Below are 16,412 nucleotides of genomic sequence, written 5' to 3' on the forward strand. Positions count from 1 at the left end.
TTGTGTAAACGTGGATCGCTAATAATAGCACTTCTTGTTTTCGCTCGTGCAAGAACGTCTTCAAGAACACGGTGCACACATGTGCGCAGCGTTTTGCGGGAATTAAAGTGGAGCCGCAGTGCTCCTCCAATTTCGGCCGAATAAATATTGGGCTTGGTGTGTCAGCAGCGGTGGTTGTGCGTGTTTGCCCAGCAAATCTCACTCCGAGCACCGTTTCCGAGCCTTTTTAATCAACTTGATGGATTCTACAAGAAGAAGAAAGAGACGCTGCTCGACTTGCCCGCGCGCACCGCAAGGTAGTCGCATGATTTATTTATGCAGCTTTCGTGTGGCAATCTGCAATCGAACCTTTCGTCATTTTGTGAGAGGTGGGAGCGAAACCAGAGGCTCATTCATTTCATTAATTTTGCAGTCCATCTTTCTCTCGCGATAATCGAGTTTATACGCGCAGTACCTCTATACCTCTGCGTTTCGCGATGTTTGAACGCGGCGAAGCGCTGTTTAAACAAAGCCATAAATTTGGGCGGCGCGCGCGCGCGAATGAATATTAAATTTTCACTCGGCAGACGCGCGCAATTTGCATATTTATCGCTCTCGATCGCAGCAACCGTTTTTTCCCTCGCCAACGGAAAACAATGAGGTAGGCACAAAAAAATCGTGTCGCTTCGCCGGGAAGTTTCGATCGGCGCCGGACTAGCCGAAGCAGAAGGGAATCCTGATTGGATCCAATTGAGTCCGTCTTCGGGTCAGCAGGCCTTTGTATCAAAGATGAAGATTGCTTGTTTGACCTGCAATCTCGTCGGTACTGAATGCGCCTTTTGATTTCCTGGCAACAAACACTCGACTCCCGGCATGAAAGACCGGCCGTCAAAGCGGCAGTTGCTCGCGCCTCCCTGCGTTTGCGTACGTTTCATCATGTTTTTCACACGCGAATTTCAGATTTTGCGATTATCAAAGAGGAACCGTAAGTGAAGATTACTTTATTTATCTATATTGTACGCAAAATTCACTATTTTATTGAGAATTCATTTTTAATTTTTAGACAGAGACCTCCCTTAAATTTTTATTTTGAAATAAAATGATTGATTTATAGTGATTAATGTTAAAAATAGTCAAATTCATGGCTACTACTATTTAAGGCCTCTGAACTGAACGCAGTTTTTCGGCATCCTCGCTATAGACAACCAAAGGAAGAGACAGCTTGTTTTGCTGATAGACGCATGTTCACGTAACTCGCTTGTCAAGGGTTTCACCATTTGATTTGTAAAAAGTGGCCTATCACTCTTGCGCGAGTGAGGTCTGTGAATGCAAATTCTGTTACAAACCAGTTAATTTGTACTATTTCCTAGACTGTGAGAAGAAAAATTTGAAATGTGTGTGTCTAAAATATTCTAAATTTCGCACCAACCAACATCCCCATGGTGACCAACTTTGTTGGTCAAAGGATGAGGTTCAAAAAGTTCTGCCATATCGAAATGAATATGAAAGTTTGAAATAGCCAAAATGTTCCTCAATTAATGTGTAAACACGTTTAAAAATAGCATTTCGTTTTTCTCTTTTTTAAGATTATAGAGTTCAAAGTTGAAAATACGTGAATTTTAACCTCCGAAAATCAGGGAGTCATGTAATGCGAGTCGTTTTACCCCGTTGTCAGTCACATTTGATCATATCATGGTCCATCATAAATATTCGACACTTTTCTGAGGGGTTCGATACTCTGGGGTCAACTCAACGGGACCAAAACATGGTATTTTTGGTGTCAATTCATTTTTTTACTGTCAGAAACTCAAATATGATGTTAATTTGTTTTTATTTAGTTCCATATCTTTACCAATTGCATGACAATCAAACAATCTTTTATGTTTTCTTTCGGAACCTTGCCATTTGACCCAAGTTTGACAATCATGTATAAATCAACATAAATTTTGATATTGTGATGAATTCCTGTTAAAATCAGAGCTTCCCTCTCCATAGACTCGATCGTAATCGATATTTCGCGTCGTTTACGCTTAACACGAGTTAGTTTTATGGGTTTTATGGGAGACGCGAGCACGTGCGTCGTGCCAGTTGCATAGCTTCACTAATCGCAGGCGTTTTCCTGCCATTCACACAGTTGCTTGGAGTGGAGAGGGAATAAAACTAACGAGCGACAGCTGAAATACTCATACACACGACCGTTCTGATTCTGAATGGGTTCGTGTCCGTGCCATTCTATTTTAAAAATTATCGAGGTGCTCAACGGAACGTGGTGTGCGTTATGCTCGCCAATAATATGTCTAGCGCGCGGCAATAATGCCATTCCACCTTGTGGTCACAGTGCCTCCCTTCACCGCCACGATTGAAAATCGATGTGCGAGTTTCAAAGTGTGCAACTTTCCAATTTTTCTCCCCATTTTTTTTTATCATGGTGAAAATATCTGTTTCTGAAGTGGCTTGGCTCAAACTCACATCTTTTGCCCCAAGAAGACCGAAGACTAGCAGAATAAGTCGACAAATAATTGTGACCATGTCAAAATTCTTTTCAATTAAAATGAGGCCATGATGCGAATAGTACGGAGTGCATGTCAGTAGCTTTGCGGAAATTTTCTGCGTTAGACTGTATCAAATCCTTTAAGAGTAAAAATGTCATGCTAGTCAAGCAGCTCCATTTTTTTGTGAGTAGGATTCCCTTGGCGTCGCATTTCAGACTTGAAGTCGCGGCGTTGACAACCCGTCCTGTCTAATAATTTATCATCTGTGCCGAGCAGATTCCTTCCTGACTGCTAAAAATTTCAAAAGTCCGCAGGACGCCCGCCTTGTCTGGCCCGGCATTCCACGGACTGCGCTGGAATGTTTTAATTGGAAAATGATTCTAGCACGGCAGTTTCCGCTGTCTCAGGCGAGCATTATTCTATAATTCAAGCGGCAATTTTCTGCGTGAAACCGACTTTGCCGTTGCAAGACAAGAGAGCCAGGAGAATCGATGGACCGGGATGAGCGTTTAACGTGAAATGTGGGCACTGCTGGCGCACGGCTTTGCATTGAAAGGCGCTGGGAATTCAACAGGGTGCGAGTGGGTGGCCGCCCTAATTCCTCGCTCTGAAATGCATAGCAATTCGCTCGCTCGCTTCGTTTCTTTTGTCAGCCGAAACGCCGCGGCCGTCTTTAGAATGCAGTTTCGTGGCGTATTTTTTTATTATTATTTGTAGAACGGCATGGCATACGGTATCATTATATATTTTCTCCTTGGAGGGTTTCGGGGGTGGCCGGGGGAGGAAGAAGCCCCGAGGAAATCGTTGGCGCACGATGCAAATTCGAGGCTTTTATTGTGAAGCCGATCGATCCGATTATTATCGTGCGCGTGGGGACAATGATCCCCTCACTCACTCCACGAACTCTTTTTTCCGGCAAAATACACGCGTAAACTCTCATCCTAATGGCGTCCGTCGGAGAAATTCGCCGTTACTCTTTTCCCCGGGCGCCGCGCACGCCGACAAATTGAGCTGGAAAGCACTTCTTGCTCTCAAAAGCTGCAACTTGCTCGCGTTTCGCGCGCGCGATTCGGACGAAAAGACGTTGTGAGAGAAGAAGAAGAAAAAAATGTAAATAATACGGCTGAAAACTCTTTTCATGCAACGCGCGCGCTCTTTAGAAATCGCTGTCGGCGCCTGCAAAATTCAACAGCTGCAACGCGCGCAGGCTAGAGAGAACGTTGCTTTTGTGGATTTGTGCGAGAGCAAAAAATAACGGCGAACGATGGCACACATTTGCATAAACGCCGTCCAAGTGGAACTCGTCGACGAACCGAGCAAAGTATCAAAGGTTCATCCACTAAAAGCGTTTTTAACTAAGACTTTCGCACCGAGAGTGCCTTGGAACACAGATTAATCATCCATAATGTGCTGTTTGAACAGCGCTCAAACTTTGCAGCCTAATCCGTTAATTATTGCACTTATTGAAATAACACTCTTCCAAACGTAAATAATCTGATAAATGTGACTCCTTCACGGCTTCTTAACTCTTTTGTTCCAAATAATAGAGCTCATATTGAATTTATTTCAAGATTCACACGTGGGAAAGTTTATCCAGTTTATCCTATCATAAATGTTCCACGAACACAGTCACTTGGCAAGGGTTAACAGATTTTACTGAAAAATTAGAGTTGCAAGGCACCTCAAATTTCGAGGCACCTCAGTTCTGTGGGCTATTCGTTGGAAAATGATAACGCACCAAATTTAGATTATTTTCTCCTTCATATAAACTTAAAGTTAACTATGTATATTGAAGTTTATTTATTCCCTTTTCTTATTCTGAGTGATTTTGTCCAAGAAATTCAAATTGGTAAATATAGGTAATAAATAGGTAAATAGTCATAAAGATGCTCATTTCGACAGTGGTAGTCCAATATTTGCTTGTAAAAGTTACTCAAACGAAGTGAAATTGGAATGGTTTGTGGTATTTCAAATAATATTAAAATTGGCATTATCCAGATATTTTATCAAGGAAATGAGTAATGAGCCTCTAAGGATTCATGCTCCTACACAGTACACCAGCTTTTAAATAATTATTTATAAAACGCGCTTGCTCAATTATTTACATTTTTCGTTTTAGGGTCTTGCCTGTGGTTAGTTTTAATTTTGTTGAATAATTAATTTTCCCAGGTGATGGCAAATTTTACAAGAGCCGTAGGCATTTCATTGTTCACAAAAGTAAAAAAGCAACAGATTTTGACGAGTGTGAAGCGCACACCGCACTCCAGACAGCTCGTTTCCATTTAATTAGGCCGCAAAGTTCACCTTTCTACCCACTCGGCGTGGACAAGAGAGGGTAAATAAAACAGGAGCTGGCTCATTGGCTCCTTTGGTTTTGATTCGGGCTAGAGTTGTCGCAAGTGGAAGTGCGCACAGGTGGCACCGAACGACCAAAACAAACCCGCTCGACGAACCGCCACCCCCTGACCGACCGGCACACATGCAATCATACCGTTTATCGACCGAGCCGAGGCTGTGAGAGAGAGGGCGAGAGAGCGTTCCCGGAACATCACAACCGGCTCGCGTATCGCGCCTTTTTCGCATTCCCTTTTCCCATTTGGTGCCCACCGCTGCTGACCAATCAGAGCGCGCTTTGTCAACAATCAACAGGAAGCTTTATCAGGGAGCTCGCCACGTTTCGGCTCTTGCTCCTCTTCGACCGTTGTTAGGGAGCATTGTGCTGTCACAATTTTGCAAGGCAGCAAAGCTCCAATTACAATACAACTTTTTTTTGTACCAACAAACAAGCAATTTATTTTTCCTGCAAACTGCAAGAAAATTTGTCAGTCACACAATGAGCGTGTTTGTTGAAGGGTTTAAAAAACATAAACCAGCTTTGCAACGGTCGAAAACCTAGTTTGTCGAGCATGGATTTGATATAATATGACGTTCGTTATATAAATGACGAAAATATTGTGATTCATTCAATTTAAATATCTCACTAAATATCATTTATACAACCAATTAAGCCAAGGAGACCCCATAAATGATGAATGACTGCAAATAGCTCTCTCATATTCTTGACAATTCTTTTCAGCTTTCACCACACTTATTGTTATTTTAGTATCGAGCTTGTTAACAATATATATTTTTTTCTTTTAAAAAACTCCAACAGTGTGCAAGGTGAGTTTTGGTGGGTCAAATGTAGCTGGGGATGTTTCCTGGAAAACATTACGAAGTGAAATAACCGAAATAACACCTAGCATAACTTGTGTTTTAAGTAACTACTTTGACAATACGCCTATATAGTGATGAAAAAAAGAGCAACTCCAACTAAAAGATTAAAAACCAGGGTGAAAATTTTTGTTATGATTAATTAGGTTTGCACGGTGCAGTACCAAAAAACAGGTTAAAATCGTAACTCTGATTGTAAAATTAAAAATTTTATGCATGGATTTTCAATCCTATATATGGAATCATTTCTTAATAAGTTAACCGTCATCGAAGATAGCACTCGAAGATTCGTTCATAGAGGAGGAAAAGAAAACATCAGACATTTCATTTTATTTCATTATAACAGGTCTTCTTCCAATAATTTGATTTTTTCTTTATTCCTTTTTAATTTTTGCGGTTGATGCAGACTAAGGAATTGTAAGGACAAATTGTATGAGTAAATATAGTGAATTCTATTGCAAAATGAGGGTTTGTGCAGACAAAAGCACGGCCTGAACCAGAGCACGTTCCAATGCTATTTATTTCAGCTTACTGGACTCCTTGAAAAAATATTGACGGAACTTGTTCGCTGCGTGGAAAAAACAACATTTATTTTGTGCAAAGAGAGACGTCCTCGTAACAAGCACATTTAAATGCGTTGTCGGTCGCGAAAATGATCGTCTCGACACGAGCCAATTTCCCTCTTTGCGCTGACTTTGACGTGCTCATTTCTTATTCTTTCCCTTCGCCATTCGCCAGTGGCGGTTGACTGGTGGAACACTCCCGGTTTCACCTTCTGGCGCCCGCCGAGACACCAAGGCGCAATTCATTCAGGAATTTGATTAATGCACAGAATGCCGCGCGTCTCGCGAGAGTGGAGACGCCGCCGAAAAAGTGCTTATTCATTGCACGAGATCAAAAAAAGTTATCGCGTGTGATAGCGCGGGCGCGCTCTCAGTGAGAGTAAAAATTCAATTTCCCCGATCGTAAATCTCTCATGCTCGAGGCCGATCGTGTTTGTGATTTGGTTACCAAATAATGGCCAGGCACAAGGCAGTGCCCGCAAGCCGACGGTCACTTTTCTGCCCTTTGCGTGGCCAAACCACAACGGTGGCTTGCAGTGAAAATCACTCCATCCCCCGAAGCAAATAAAAAAATGTATGATGTCGAATCTCTTTGATATTCACTAAAATTGTTGGTGTGAAGAATAATGTGTCATCCTTTTTTATAAAAAGTAATGTCAAGTGGAAAAGAATAGACTTCATTCACTATTCAACGAGTTGTTGATTTTTGTTGGATTTTTTATCGTTGTATGCTTGCTTACTTCGTTTGTTCGTTTTATAATTACAACTCGAATAAGTAAAATTAAAACCTATTGAAGCTACATTATCTTCAAGCATTTTATTTAATCAAAGATGCGTATTTAAATATATGGTAATTTTATTCCACTCTTTGAGGTAAAGGTGAATGTCTCTAGTTGCCCAAAACTTCGCCAGGAATTCATGCATTTTTAAAACAGTTTTACCAGCATATAAAAATCATAATATTTAGTTGTTTTCAATAGTAAATTGAACATTAGAAAAAATATTACCCTTATTTCCAGTTAACATATCTTACTGATAAAATTGAAAAAAAATAGCAAACCATAAATAAAAAGTAGTGGTTATATGGGACGATAATTGGTAATAATTATTTAAAACAGTGCATCAATAACATTTTTCCCCTGTCACGCTTGCATCTTGATTTATTTTTCAGAGAAATCGTTTTATCGGATTCATAGAAATATTAACTGTAGAAAATAAACTGATATCGTAGATACATATTAATTTCTCATAAAAGGAAAAATTGTCTCTTTTGTTACACGGCCATTTTCTAATTCATAAAATTCACCCTGGATTAGCATTCTCCATCACATCAACAACGCGATAAAATTCTAAAATGCGTTCCCTCGGTAGTAACTTAATGCCGCATTCTTTTTTTACATCAGTGCGAAATGTGCATCAATTTATTCTTCGAATTAGAAAAAATTACCCTGTAACCAAGAAGGGAGGTCCACGAAATATTAATGGACAATTTTGGATGTGAGCACTCACCCCTGGTCTTGCGGTCTTTCTTGGCGGTGGCCGAGCTTGGCCCAGGGAGCGAGGAGTTGCGGTGCATGGCTGGGCTGGGCACGGCGTAGGTGAGCCGTTGCGTCCGAGCGGCCGCGCTGGTGCTGTCGCACTTGTCGCCGCCGCCACTAGCACCGCCGCCGCCTTTCAACAAGTGCCCTGCTCGCTCGGCCCGAGTCGGCCGCGGCAACAATCAGCCCCGCCAAGCGGCCGCACGTGCGTGGAAGGCTTTTGCTCTGCTCGCGCCGCCCTCCGCACTGCGAAAGCGACTGACTGTGTTGCCCACGCTCGGCGCCAGTGCCTTGCCGCCCCGCGGGCGCTGCACCAAACTTTTCTTTCTCGTCGAAATTTGCACAAGCAACTCCTCAGGTGCTCTTCAAAGTGGCAACAACCTCCGCTGGCTACTCAAGAGAGGCTTTTGGCTTAACCCTTCGGTCGTTCTGCTATAGTAGGTCTTGGTCAACTCATGATTTATTTGGTCATGATTGATTTCAGATATGCGCGTTCTGATTTAATAATTTAACACACCTGAAGCTTCTTCATTGATTTTTTCTTGCATACGTCTCAAAAAGTCATGTTTTAGCACTTCCAGTCAACAGGATTTAAGCTTTGTTATTTTAAGTTTGTCAAAGTTGAAACTATTTTACAATACTGCATGGGGAAATGAATGGAAATTGTATGTATCGGTCTTATAATTGGCTAAGATGATGATATGCAAATTCCTCATAATACTCAGCTATTAAATTATAATTTATAATCTTTCCTTCTGATATTAAGGATGAATGGTGACCAAGACAAATCAAACCGAGATGATTATTTTTGTTGTTTTATTATTCAATGTCATTTATACAAAATGACAATTGCAGCAGCGCAGTCCTCCTTCAGAACAGAATCAACAGTAGAAAATTAAGTTGCACGCTCGTCTTTCGACGTACCAGTTGTTTAGCAACGAGTTGCAGATTTTTTTGTCATGTGTTTCAGAATTCTCGGGTCCAACAAATAATGTAGTGATAATAAAAAGAAACCCTTCACATTTATCAGCTCTTTGAATGGAAAAAGAAACATTGGAAAAATAATAATTAATGATCATAGTTTTAAATATTTTTTAATGGCCTAATTAAAAAAAGAGTTGTGTTTACAGCTTGTCCAGGTATTGTGTGAGGTCAGGAAGGCCTTCCTTCAAGCCCTTCCTCTTGCGAGTATCCTGTACAATCTGGTACGTCCTGGAGCCAGCCTCGGTCGGGTCACCAGGCATGATTTGCCAGTGGTCAAACACGCTCTGAGGGAAGGCCTGTCCGCCAGTATTGCTGCGCAGGTCAGCTGTGAAGCCGAACGACTCGTTGACCGGAAGGTACGCCTTGACGACGAACATGGGTGTGCCGGCAATTTGCGCCTCCTCGAAGACGATACCACGACGTCTGTTAAGCACACCGTAAATACCTCCGACGGCTACTTCAGGGCACTGCAAATGGAAAACGTTACGGGTTAGTCAAATCGCTAGAGAGGCGAGAGGAAGGGTCAGCGGTTACCTGAACTTCGCACAGGTACACAGGCTCCATGAGACGAGGCGACGCAGTCAACAGACATGCGTACAGGCAACGACGAGTTGTGGGAATGATCTGGCCACCACCGCGATGGATGGCGTCAGCGTGCAGAGTAACGTCATAAATGTTGAAACGCACGCCACGCAGGTTCTCCTCAGCGAGCACACCCTGAAAATAAGCAACACGTTAAGTATGCTGTCAAGGAATAGAGTCAGGCCAAGATACGCACCTCCTTGGTGGCCCACTGGAAGCCGGCGACGACAGAGTCCTTGATTTCGTTCAAGTACTGCACACCCTTGGTGCAGTCGATGAGGATGTTGGGGCCGGTGCCGTCAGGGCCGAAGCACCAGATCTTACGAGCCTCAGTGATGTCGTACTCGTACTTGTCGCAGAGGTAGCGGCCGCGCACCTTGAAGTCGTCCCTGGCGTTGACGTCACCCTTGTCAATGTCCTCGGGCAGACCATCGGGCATGGGGCAAGCCTTCATGAACAAACGGTTGTGCTTGTTGGGCGACTTGGACAGACAAGTCTGATTGGACTCTTCAGAAACAGTTTCGCGGTAAGACACAACAGGGTCCGACTTCTTGATGGGAATGCAAGCGTGGTCCTCCTCCAAATCCTTCAGACAGATCTCCAAATGCAACTCTCCAGCGCCAGCGATGATGTGCTCGCCAGACTCCTCAATCAAGCACTGCACCATAGGGTCGGACTTGGCCAGACGCTTCAGACCTTCCACCAACTTGGGCAGGTCAGCGGGATTCTTGGGCTCGACGGCGACGCGCACGACAGGCGACACGCTGAACTTCATCACGCGCATGTTGTGGGCATCCTTGAAGGTGCTGATGGTTCCGGTCTTGACCAGGAACTGGTCCACGCCGACGAGACCGCAAATGTTGCCGCAAGGCACATCCTCGATCGACTCGACATAACGTCCCATCATGAGAATGGTGCGCTGGATTGCCTTCTCGTACAAGTCCTCCTTCTTACCAGGCGTGTAGTTGGGTCCCATGATGCGGGCCTTCATGCCAGTGGCAACCTTGCCAGAGAAGACACGACCAAAGGCGTAGAAGCGACCCTTGTCAGTGGTGGGCACCATCTTGGAAATGTACATCATCAGAGGTCCATTGGGGTCGCAGTTCTGCAATGAAAATTAACATGATTAGTTGACGCTGTACACACGCAAGAGATGTTCATAAGAGACGATTAAAATCTCAGATGGCCGTTCCAGTAATCTTCAAAGAATATTCAGAACAGGTCTGTGAGTAGAACAATTCATCATTTAATAATAAGTTTTCATTAGCTGTGCGCGAAGCCGTCAGTATTTGTTGAAGACACAACCTCCACTCACCAAAAAAATATTAAATACCGCTCTTGGATTCAACAAATGTACTATAATTAAATAATTTGTCCGCCATTTTCTAAAGCAATTAAGACTCTAGCGTGGAATGAAGGAGAGAGGTTTTGCATCAAACACCGAGGACTAGCATCACAGGCATAATTTCCTGCCAGAGTAGAGGCAATACACACCTTGACAGCAAGTGCGGCCTCATCATCAAGAGGACCTTCGTACAACATCTCCATACGGTACTTCTGGGCAACAACGGGTGACGGGAGGTGGATGGCAATCATCTGAAGCAGGGCCTCACCAGCGGGCAGCCAGGTGCGCATCACTACCTTGAGCAAAGCCTTGCCGTCCTTGTCAGCATCCTCGTGCTTCAGCTCAATGTTCAGCTTCTTGAGCAGATCAGCTGTCGCTTCCTTCTTATAGTTCATGATGGCATCGAACACCTTGTAGATGGGGTCCAGCACGTACATGCAGAATGAGCGGGTGTTGTCCTCCTCCTTCTGCTTGGCCCACTTCTTGGTCTTGGGGTTGAAGAAGTTCTCTCCCCACAGACTGAATTGGTGCGAAATTAAAACATGAAATTCCAAACAACCTTAAAGTAATTACCGGTTCATCAGCTTAACAACATCGATTTTGAACTTCTCAGCATACATTTCAGAAAACTGCTTGAGGGTGAAAGCCCAGCCGTGGAGGCCAGAGCCGAAGCCAACGCTTCCCTTGGACGCATCAACGCGCACAATGCCCATGGGGCCCTCGTCGTCGCTGTAAGTGGCAATGATGACGTTCACGTTTTCAACAATACGCTGGAAGGTCTGGTACAGCTCCTCCTTCTCAAGCTGCAGCTCGAGCAGGGCACGGTCCATCTTGTTCATGAAGAGCACGGGCTTGATGCGCTCAGCGATCGCCTGACGCAGCACAGTCTCAGTTTGCACGCACACGCCTGCAATTGTGCAAAAATAAATGAGCAATCAATTCAATTAACCCTTAACGGCCTCAGAATTGATAAGAAATGTTATCAGATGGCCGTTCTATAGTTCTTCAAAGATTTTCAGAACAGGTCTGTGAATAGAACAATTCATCACGCTTCCTAAATCCACTTGTCGTGCATTTCCTGATCAATTGCTTTGTAATTCAAAATTTCACATTTTCAAATGTACGTAAATGCGAAATTAGTTCAGTCATGAGTTTTTTAAAGCAGGAAATACCAATAAAGAATAAACTCAAGTCGTTGGCTTACCTGAGACACAATCGACGACCACAAGGGCGCCGTCAGTGACACGGAGAGCGGCTGTGACCTCGCTGGAGAAATCAACGTGCCCGGGAGAGTCGATCAGGTTGATAAGGAAACCCTTTTCCTTTGCGTCGCGCTGGTCAGGGTTGGTGATGAAAACCAAATCCTTGTCTTCCAGCTCAAAGTACATGGAGATAGCGCTGCAAAGAAAGAAATCGACATTCCCGTCAATTATTGCTCCCATTGCAAAGCATGGCGCACTCACGTGGACTTGATGGTGATGCAACGCTCCTGCTCGTCCTTACGCGTATCAGTGAAACGCGTCTCGCCAGCCTTGGCGCTGGCGATGATGCCCGCCTTGGACACCAGTGAGTCCGTCAGGGTGGACTTTCCGTGATCGACGTGAGCGATGACGGACATATTTCGGATGTTCTTCTTTTTGTCCATCATGACACGGATTTCGTCTACTGTAAAATTCACCTGAAAACGGAAACATGCCATGAGTGAGAGAGCAAACGGAAGGTGCAATTTTATTTATAAGGAGAAAACGAAAACTAATATCAGGGTAACATTTCCCAACAGCTCATGTTGTAACTTGCAAAAATATAAGTGAAAACAAAAAATGTTACGCCAATTTCTTTGAATGCTAATTATATAAGCATTATGATGCTTTGGCTTATATAAGCAGTGAATAAAGGACCACCGTTGCCTCCATAATAGCGGCTCAATAAACTATAGGGCAATAGGAATACGACTGATGATTCAGTTAGATTAAAAGTTCTGTAAAATTTTATGAACTTCATTGGAAAATCCGATAAGTTGCTTTCTCTTCCTGAGGAAGTCGAGCTGAAGTGTGGCGTCCTACCATGTGCCCGAATGCATTATGAGAAGCGGATTGTAACAGAAGCGTATGTATGAAGCTTTCTACAAAACAAAAAAATCCAGTCTGCAAAGGACTGCTTGAGTTCATACTACGGAGATCCTCAAGCGATTTTTAATGACTTTGATCGCTTAGTTCGGTTTAGTTTAGTGGGCCGAACAACGGCGTTATTGGATAATGCATCTGTGTTTCGGCCATATGTGCGTCCGGGATTTCATGTTTTCGAGTCGGCCCTAAAAGCTCCGACCTCAGGGAGAGATAGAGTCTCGATAGGCCCTATTATCAGATAACTTTCCATGAAAATTTGGTCAAACAGGAACTCAAAAGAGAAATGCTAAAGAGACACGTTGGCATGGTGTCAACGCTCGGAGCAAGCCGTATGCGGCGCGGTGCATGCGATCAACAGACATGGAATTTTTAAAGTTAAATAATAAGTGATATTAACATGGATCTAAATCATGTCAACGATAAATCGATGAGCCAGTGTATAAGGAACGAAAATTTAGGGGAATAATGATAAAAACCCGCTTACCATTTTGGATGTTTGCCGATTTCCTTCTGTATAGTAGAAAGGTTACGGCTACGATGGCGGACTCAACAAGAAGGAACGAGAATGAAGAAGGCTTGTGTGCGTGGGCTTAGCATGTGATGGAAAGTGTACCGATAACCGGTAGTCACAAACAAGGTTATTTTTTTCAAAGTATACCGGTTATAGCGGTAATTTTTCTGGCCAGTTGAAACCTGATATTTAGATATTTTCAGTTAAATGCGGTTAAATGTGATGAATGAATATGTACCCCATTTACATATTTTAATTTTACATTGTTCTTTTTAATTTCCTTCAACCTGTCATTCTCTCTCTTTGATTTTCAACCATCTTATCTCATCTAAATTCAAACGCCTAAACTTGACCGGAATGTATTTTGAACCCGGTAAGAGTTGCGAAAATTTACCGGTACTCAAATGAAATTGGTACTAAGCTAGTTAACCGGTAAGAAATTGACAAGTCAGGTACACACGCCCATCAAAAGATGTCACATGCATCCGTTCATTCCGGAACAAACTTGTGAGGTGGGGTGGCCCACACTGCATGGGCATCTCCAAGGATAGGCAAAGTAGCCATTTTGGCTCGTGAAATTGTTCCAGCTAGGTTCCAGCTCTTTCTCACTGTCAGCGAAGGAGTGTGTCGATAACTGGGTGGTGAGAACCAAACAGGTGACAAAATGGCGCATAACTCAGTGTTTTTTACATTAGAGTATGACGTACACTGAACTTGATCCTGGGCTGCGAGATTTTCAAAACAGCACCCGGGAAAAAGAAACACGCCCCAGATCACCCCAAAACCAGCCTCTGCCTATATTAATATGGTTTATTCTGGAATTAATAACAATGTATAGATAGATAATAACATGATTTGGTTAACTTCTTGTTACTCAATAACAAGTTTTTTTTCTGTAGAAAGGAAACAATATTTTAAATTGATTAAGTAAGAAATAATGTTATCAAGGAAACGCAATAATTTCACTTGCTAGCTTGGGTTTCCATTGAATGCAAAAGATGGAGCAAGTTCTTGTACCGAAATTAGCGGGAATTTCGAAGGGTATGCTACAATGATTACGTGCTACGTGCTACAAATAAACAAAGATCCGTAAAGCAGAGATAAAGGTTGCTTCGATGTAAAATCACTTTTGGGGTTCCCGTGATACGATTTAGACGGATAAAACAAAGTTCTTAGAAAGGTATTATGTTTAATTATGCTTCAATCTGAACTTTCAAGATTGAATATAATGTATGATTGTAACTTCGGCACGCTTCAATTACGAAATTTTCATGTGGTGATCAGGTGTGCTATATTTTATGATTGTAAGAAATTGCAGATGAGTTCTTCGTCTCAGCTGCGATTTTGCTACGTCATATTTGACGGAGTTTCTATTATGCGTGTTGGTTGGGGAACTAGCTAACTAAGTTTTGTGATTTCAGGGAAAATGAGTGAAGTACTGGAAGAACCTTTCGAGGTGATTGAAAGGACTGAGGTGGAGAAACAGCAGGAACAGGAGGGGCAAAGTGAAAGTTGCAAAAATGAAAAAGCTGAAACTGCAGTAGAAGATGAGTGGATTGACATTTTGGGAAGTGGTCAACTCAAGAAGAAGGTTATTTTACAATCTTCTAAGTGCTCAAAGACTTACTTACGCTTTTTTGCAGGTTCTTAAAGCTGGAAATCCAGGAACTAGACCCCAAAGAGGAGATGTGTGCTACATGAATATTGAAGGAAAACTCGAGGATGGCACTGTGGTAGAAAAGTTGGAAAACTTTGAAATTCAAGTTGGGGACGCAGAGGTGAATTTTTTCCGTAAAAGCTGCTCGCATTTATTTGAAGTTTGGTTACACAGCTGGTGCAAGGGCTAGATTTGGCTGTGCCATTGATGGACGTTGGAGAGACGGCCTTAGTTGAAGTTCACCCGAGATTTGGTTACGGAAGCCTTGGCAAAGAGCCAGACGTGCCTGGAGGAGCGGTGCTTTTTTACACTTTGGAGTTACAGAGAGCAGAAGAAGAGCCTGAATTTGAAGAGCTCTCAGCCCAGCGTAGAATAGAGATAGGGTAATACAACCACCTCACGTGTAGCTCTCACTGAAAAAAAAATAACAGAAATAGGAAAAGAGAAAGAGGGAACTGGTGGTTCTCGCGCAACGAGCACACTTTGGCTGTTCAGTGTTACCGAAGAGCGTTAGACTTTCTTGATGGAGACGGCGGAATCACAGCAGGAGTTGAGCCTAGAGACAGCAATGAGGTGATTCGCGTTATGATTATCTTAACTTGACAGTTCTGATTTGTTTTTTGCAGGATTTAAACGCGATTTTTGCTGACCGTCTCAAAGTCTACAATAACCTCGCGGCGTCTCAAATGAAACTTCAAGCGTTCGACTCTGCTCTAACCTCAGTGGAAAATGTCCTAAGGTGCCAACCCAACAATATCAAAGCCCTCTTTAGAAAAGGAAAGGTTTGTTGCTCTTAATATCCACTTTCATCGGGAACTAACGGCATCATTAGATTCTGGCAGAGAAAGGCGATTACGAGAAATCTGTTGAAGTTTTGAAGGAGGCAAATAAAATTGAACCAGACAATAAGCCAATCCAGCAGGAGCTCGCCAAGGTTGTTGCCAAGTCGAAACAGGAACTGACCAAACAGAAGAACCTGTATCGAAAAATGCTCGGGCAGGATGACAAGAAATCCTCTAAAGAGGAAAATACTCCAGTAAGTGTAGGCCAGCAAAAGTCTTCTTTCAAATAACGCAAACTCTCTCAGCAGGTTTCCAAATACTCGTGGAAACTTGTAGCTGGTAGCGCCGCTGCTGTTGCAGCTGGCGTTCTATTCTACAAATTTAAAACATTCTGAAACCGAGGTGATAGGCTGAACATAGCTGCTTGACAGACTTTCATGATTAATACAACTTCCAAATTTATTGTTATTATTTTGTTGATTTTGGGCAACATTCCCTTTTAATAAATAAATGCCAAGCAGGCACGCATAAATCATACCATTTTTAATTCTTTACTTCCTGTTTTAAAATTTATGCCAAAGTTTCAATTTTTTGTTCTAGGAACAAAAATGATTCACTTCTAATTGTTTATGATGTAAAA

At 42.9% G+C, this 16,412-nt stretch overlaps 3 protein-coding genes across 6 annotated transcripts in view; 1 reads left to right on the forward strand and 2 right to left on the reverse strand.

Annotated features, from left to right (window-relative positions):
- Positions 1-8,041, reverse strand: part of LOC135936427 (regulator of G-protein signaling 9-binding protein-like) — a 35,868-nt gene extending 27,827 nt beyond the window's left edge. The window contains exon 1 of one of the 2 annotated variants that reach the window (XR_010574332.1): positions 7,757-8,041. Coding sequence is in view for 1 of the 2 variants with exons in the window: in XM_065479232.1 (XP_065335304.1) it covers positions 7,757-7,823 (67 nt within the window). In the remaining variant the exon portion in view is untranslated. The remainder of the gene's footprint in view (positions 1-7,756) is intronic. The other variant, XM_065479232.1, reaches the window with a different exon arrangement.
- The window catches only part of zda (zonda), a 117,536-nt gene extending 101,232 nt beyond the window's left edge, over positions 1-16,304 (forward strand). Inside the window, exons 2-9 of one of the 3 annotated variants that reach the window (XM_065479230.1) lie at positions 14,432-14,513; positions 14,755-14,924; positions 14,977-15,111; positions 15,165-15,373; positions 15,422-15,563; positions 15,617-15,772; positions 15,823-16,026; positions 16,081-16,304. In XM_065479230.1, coding sequence (XP_065335302.1) covers positions 14,760-14,924; positions 14,977-15,111; positions 15,165-15,373; positions 15,422-15,563; positions 15,617-15,772; positions 15,823-16,026; positions 16,081-16,167 — 1,098 coding nt within the window. In that variant the 5' untranslated portion in view covers positions 14,432-14,513; positions 14,755-14,759 and the 3' untranslated portion in view covers positions 16,168-16,304. Of the gene's footprint in view, positions 1-13,967; positions 13,990-14,425; positions 14,514-14,754; positions 14,925-14,976; positions 15,112-15,164; positions 15,374-15,421; positions 15,564-15,616; positions 15,773-15,822; positions 16,027-16,077 lie in introns of those variants that run through there. The other 2 variants (XM_065479229.1, XM_065479228.1) reach the window with 2 other exon arrangements.
- On the reverse strand, positions 8,588-13,463 carry eEF2 (eukaryotic translation elongation factor 2). Its single transcript, XM_065477775.1, has 8 exons — positions 13,307-13,463; positions 12,160-12,374; positions 11,901-12,094; positions 11,270-11,603; positions 10,846-11,215; positions 9,548-10,456; positions 9,304-9,486; positions 8,588-9,236 (listed from the first exon to the last, which is right to left on the reverse strand). Exons 1-8 carry the CDS (start codon positions 13,307-13,309, stop codon positions 8,910-8,912), a joined length of 2,535 nt encoding a protein of 844 aa, XP_065333847.1. The 5' UTR covers positions 13,310-13,463; the 3' UTR covers positions 8,588-8,909.
- Positions 16,305-16,412: the final 108 nt, after the last annotated feature.

Source organism: Cloeon dipterum, chromosome 2 (assembly GCF_949628265.1).
Source record: "Cloeon dipterum chromosome 2, ieCloDipt1.1, whole genome shotgun sequence".
Lineage (NCBI taxonomy): Eukaryota > Metazoa > Arthropoda > Insecta > Ephemeroptera > Baetidae > Cloeon > Cloeon dipterum.

Coding starts and splice junctions, on each gene's coding strand:
- eEF2 (XM_065477775.1), bottom strand. Junction 12,095..12,159: donor TGCATCACCATCAAGTCCAC/GTGAGTGCGCCA, acceptor CTTTCTTTGCAG/CGCTATCTCCATGTACTTTG. Junction 9,487..9,547: donor TCCAGTGGGCCACCAAGGAG/GTGCGTATCTTG, acceptor GCTTATTTTCAG/GGTGTGCTCGCTGAGGAGAA.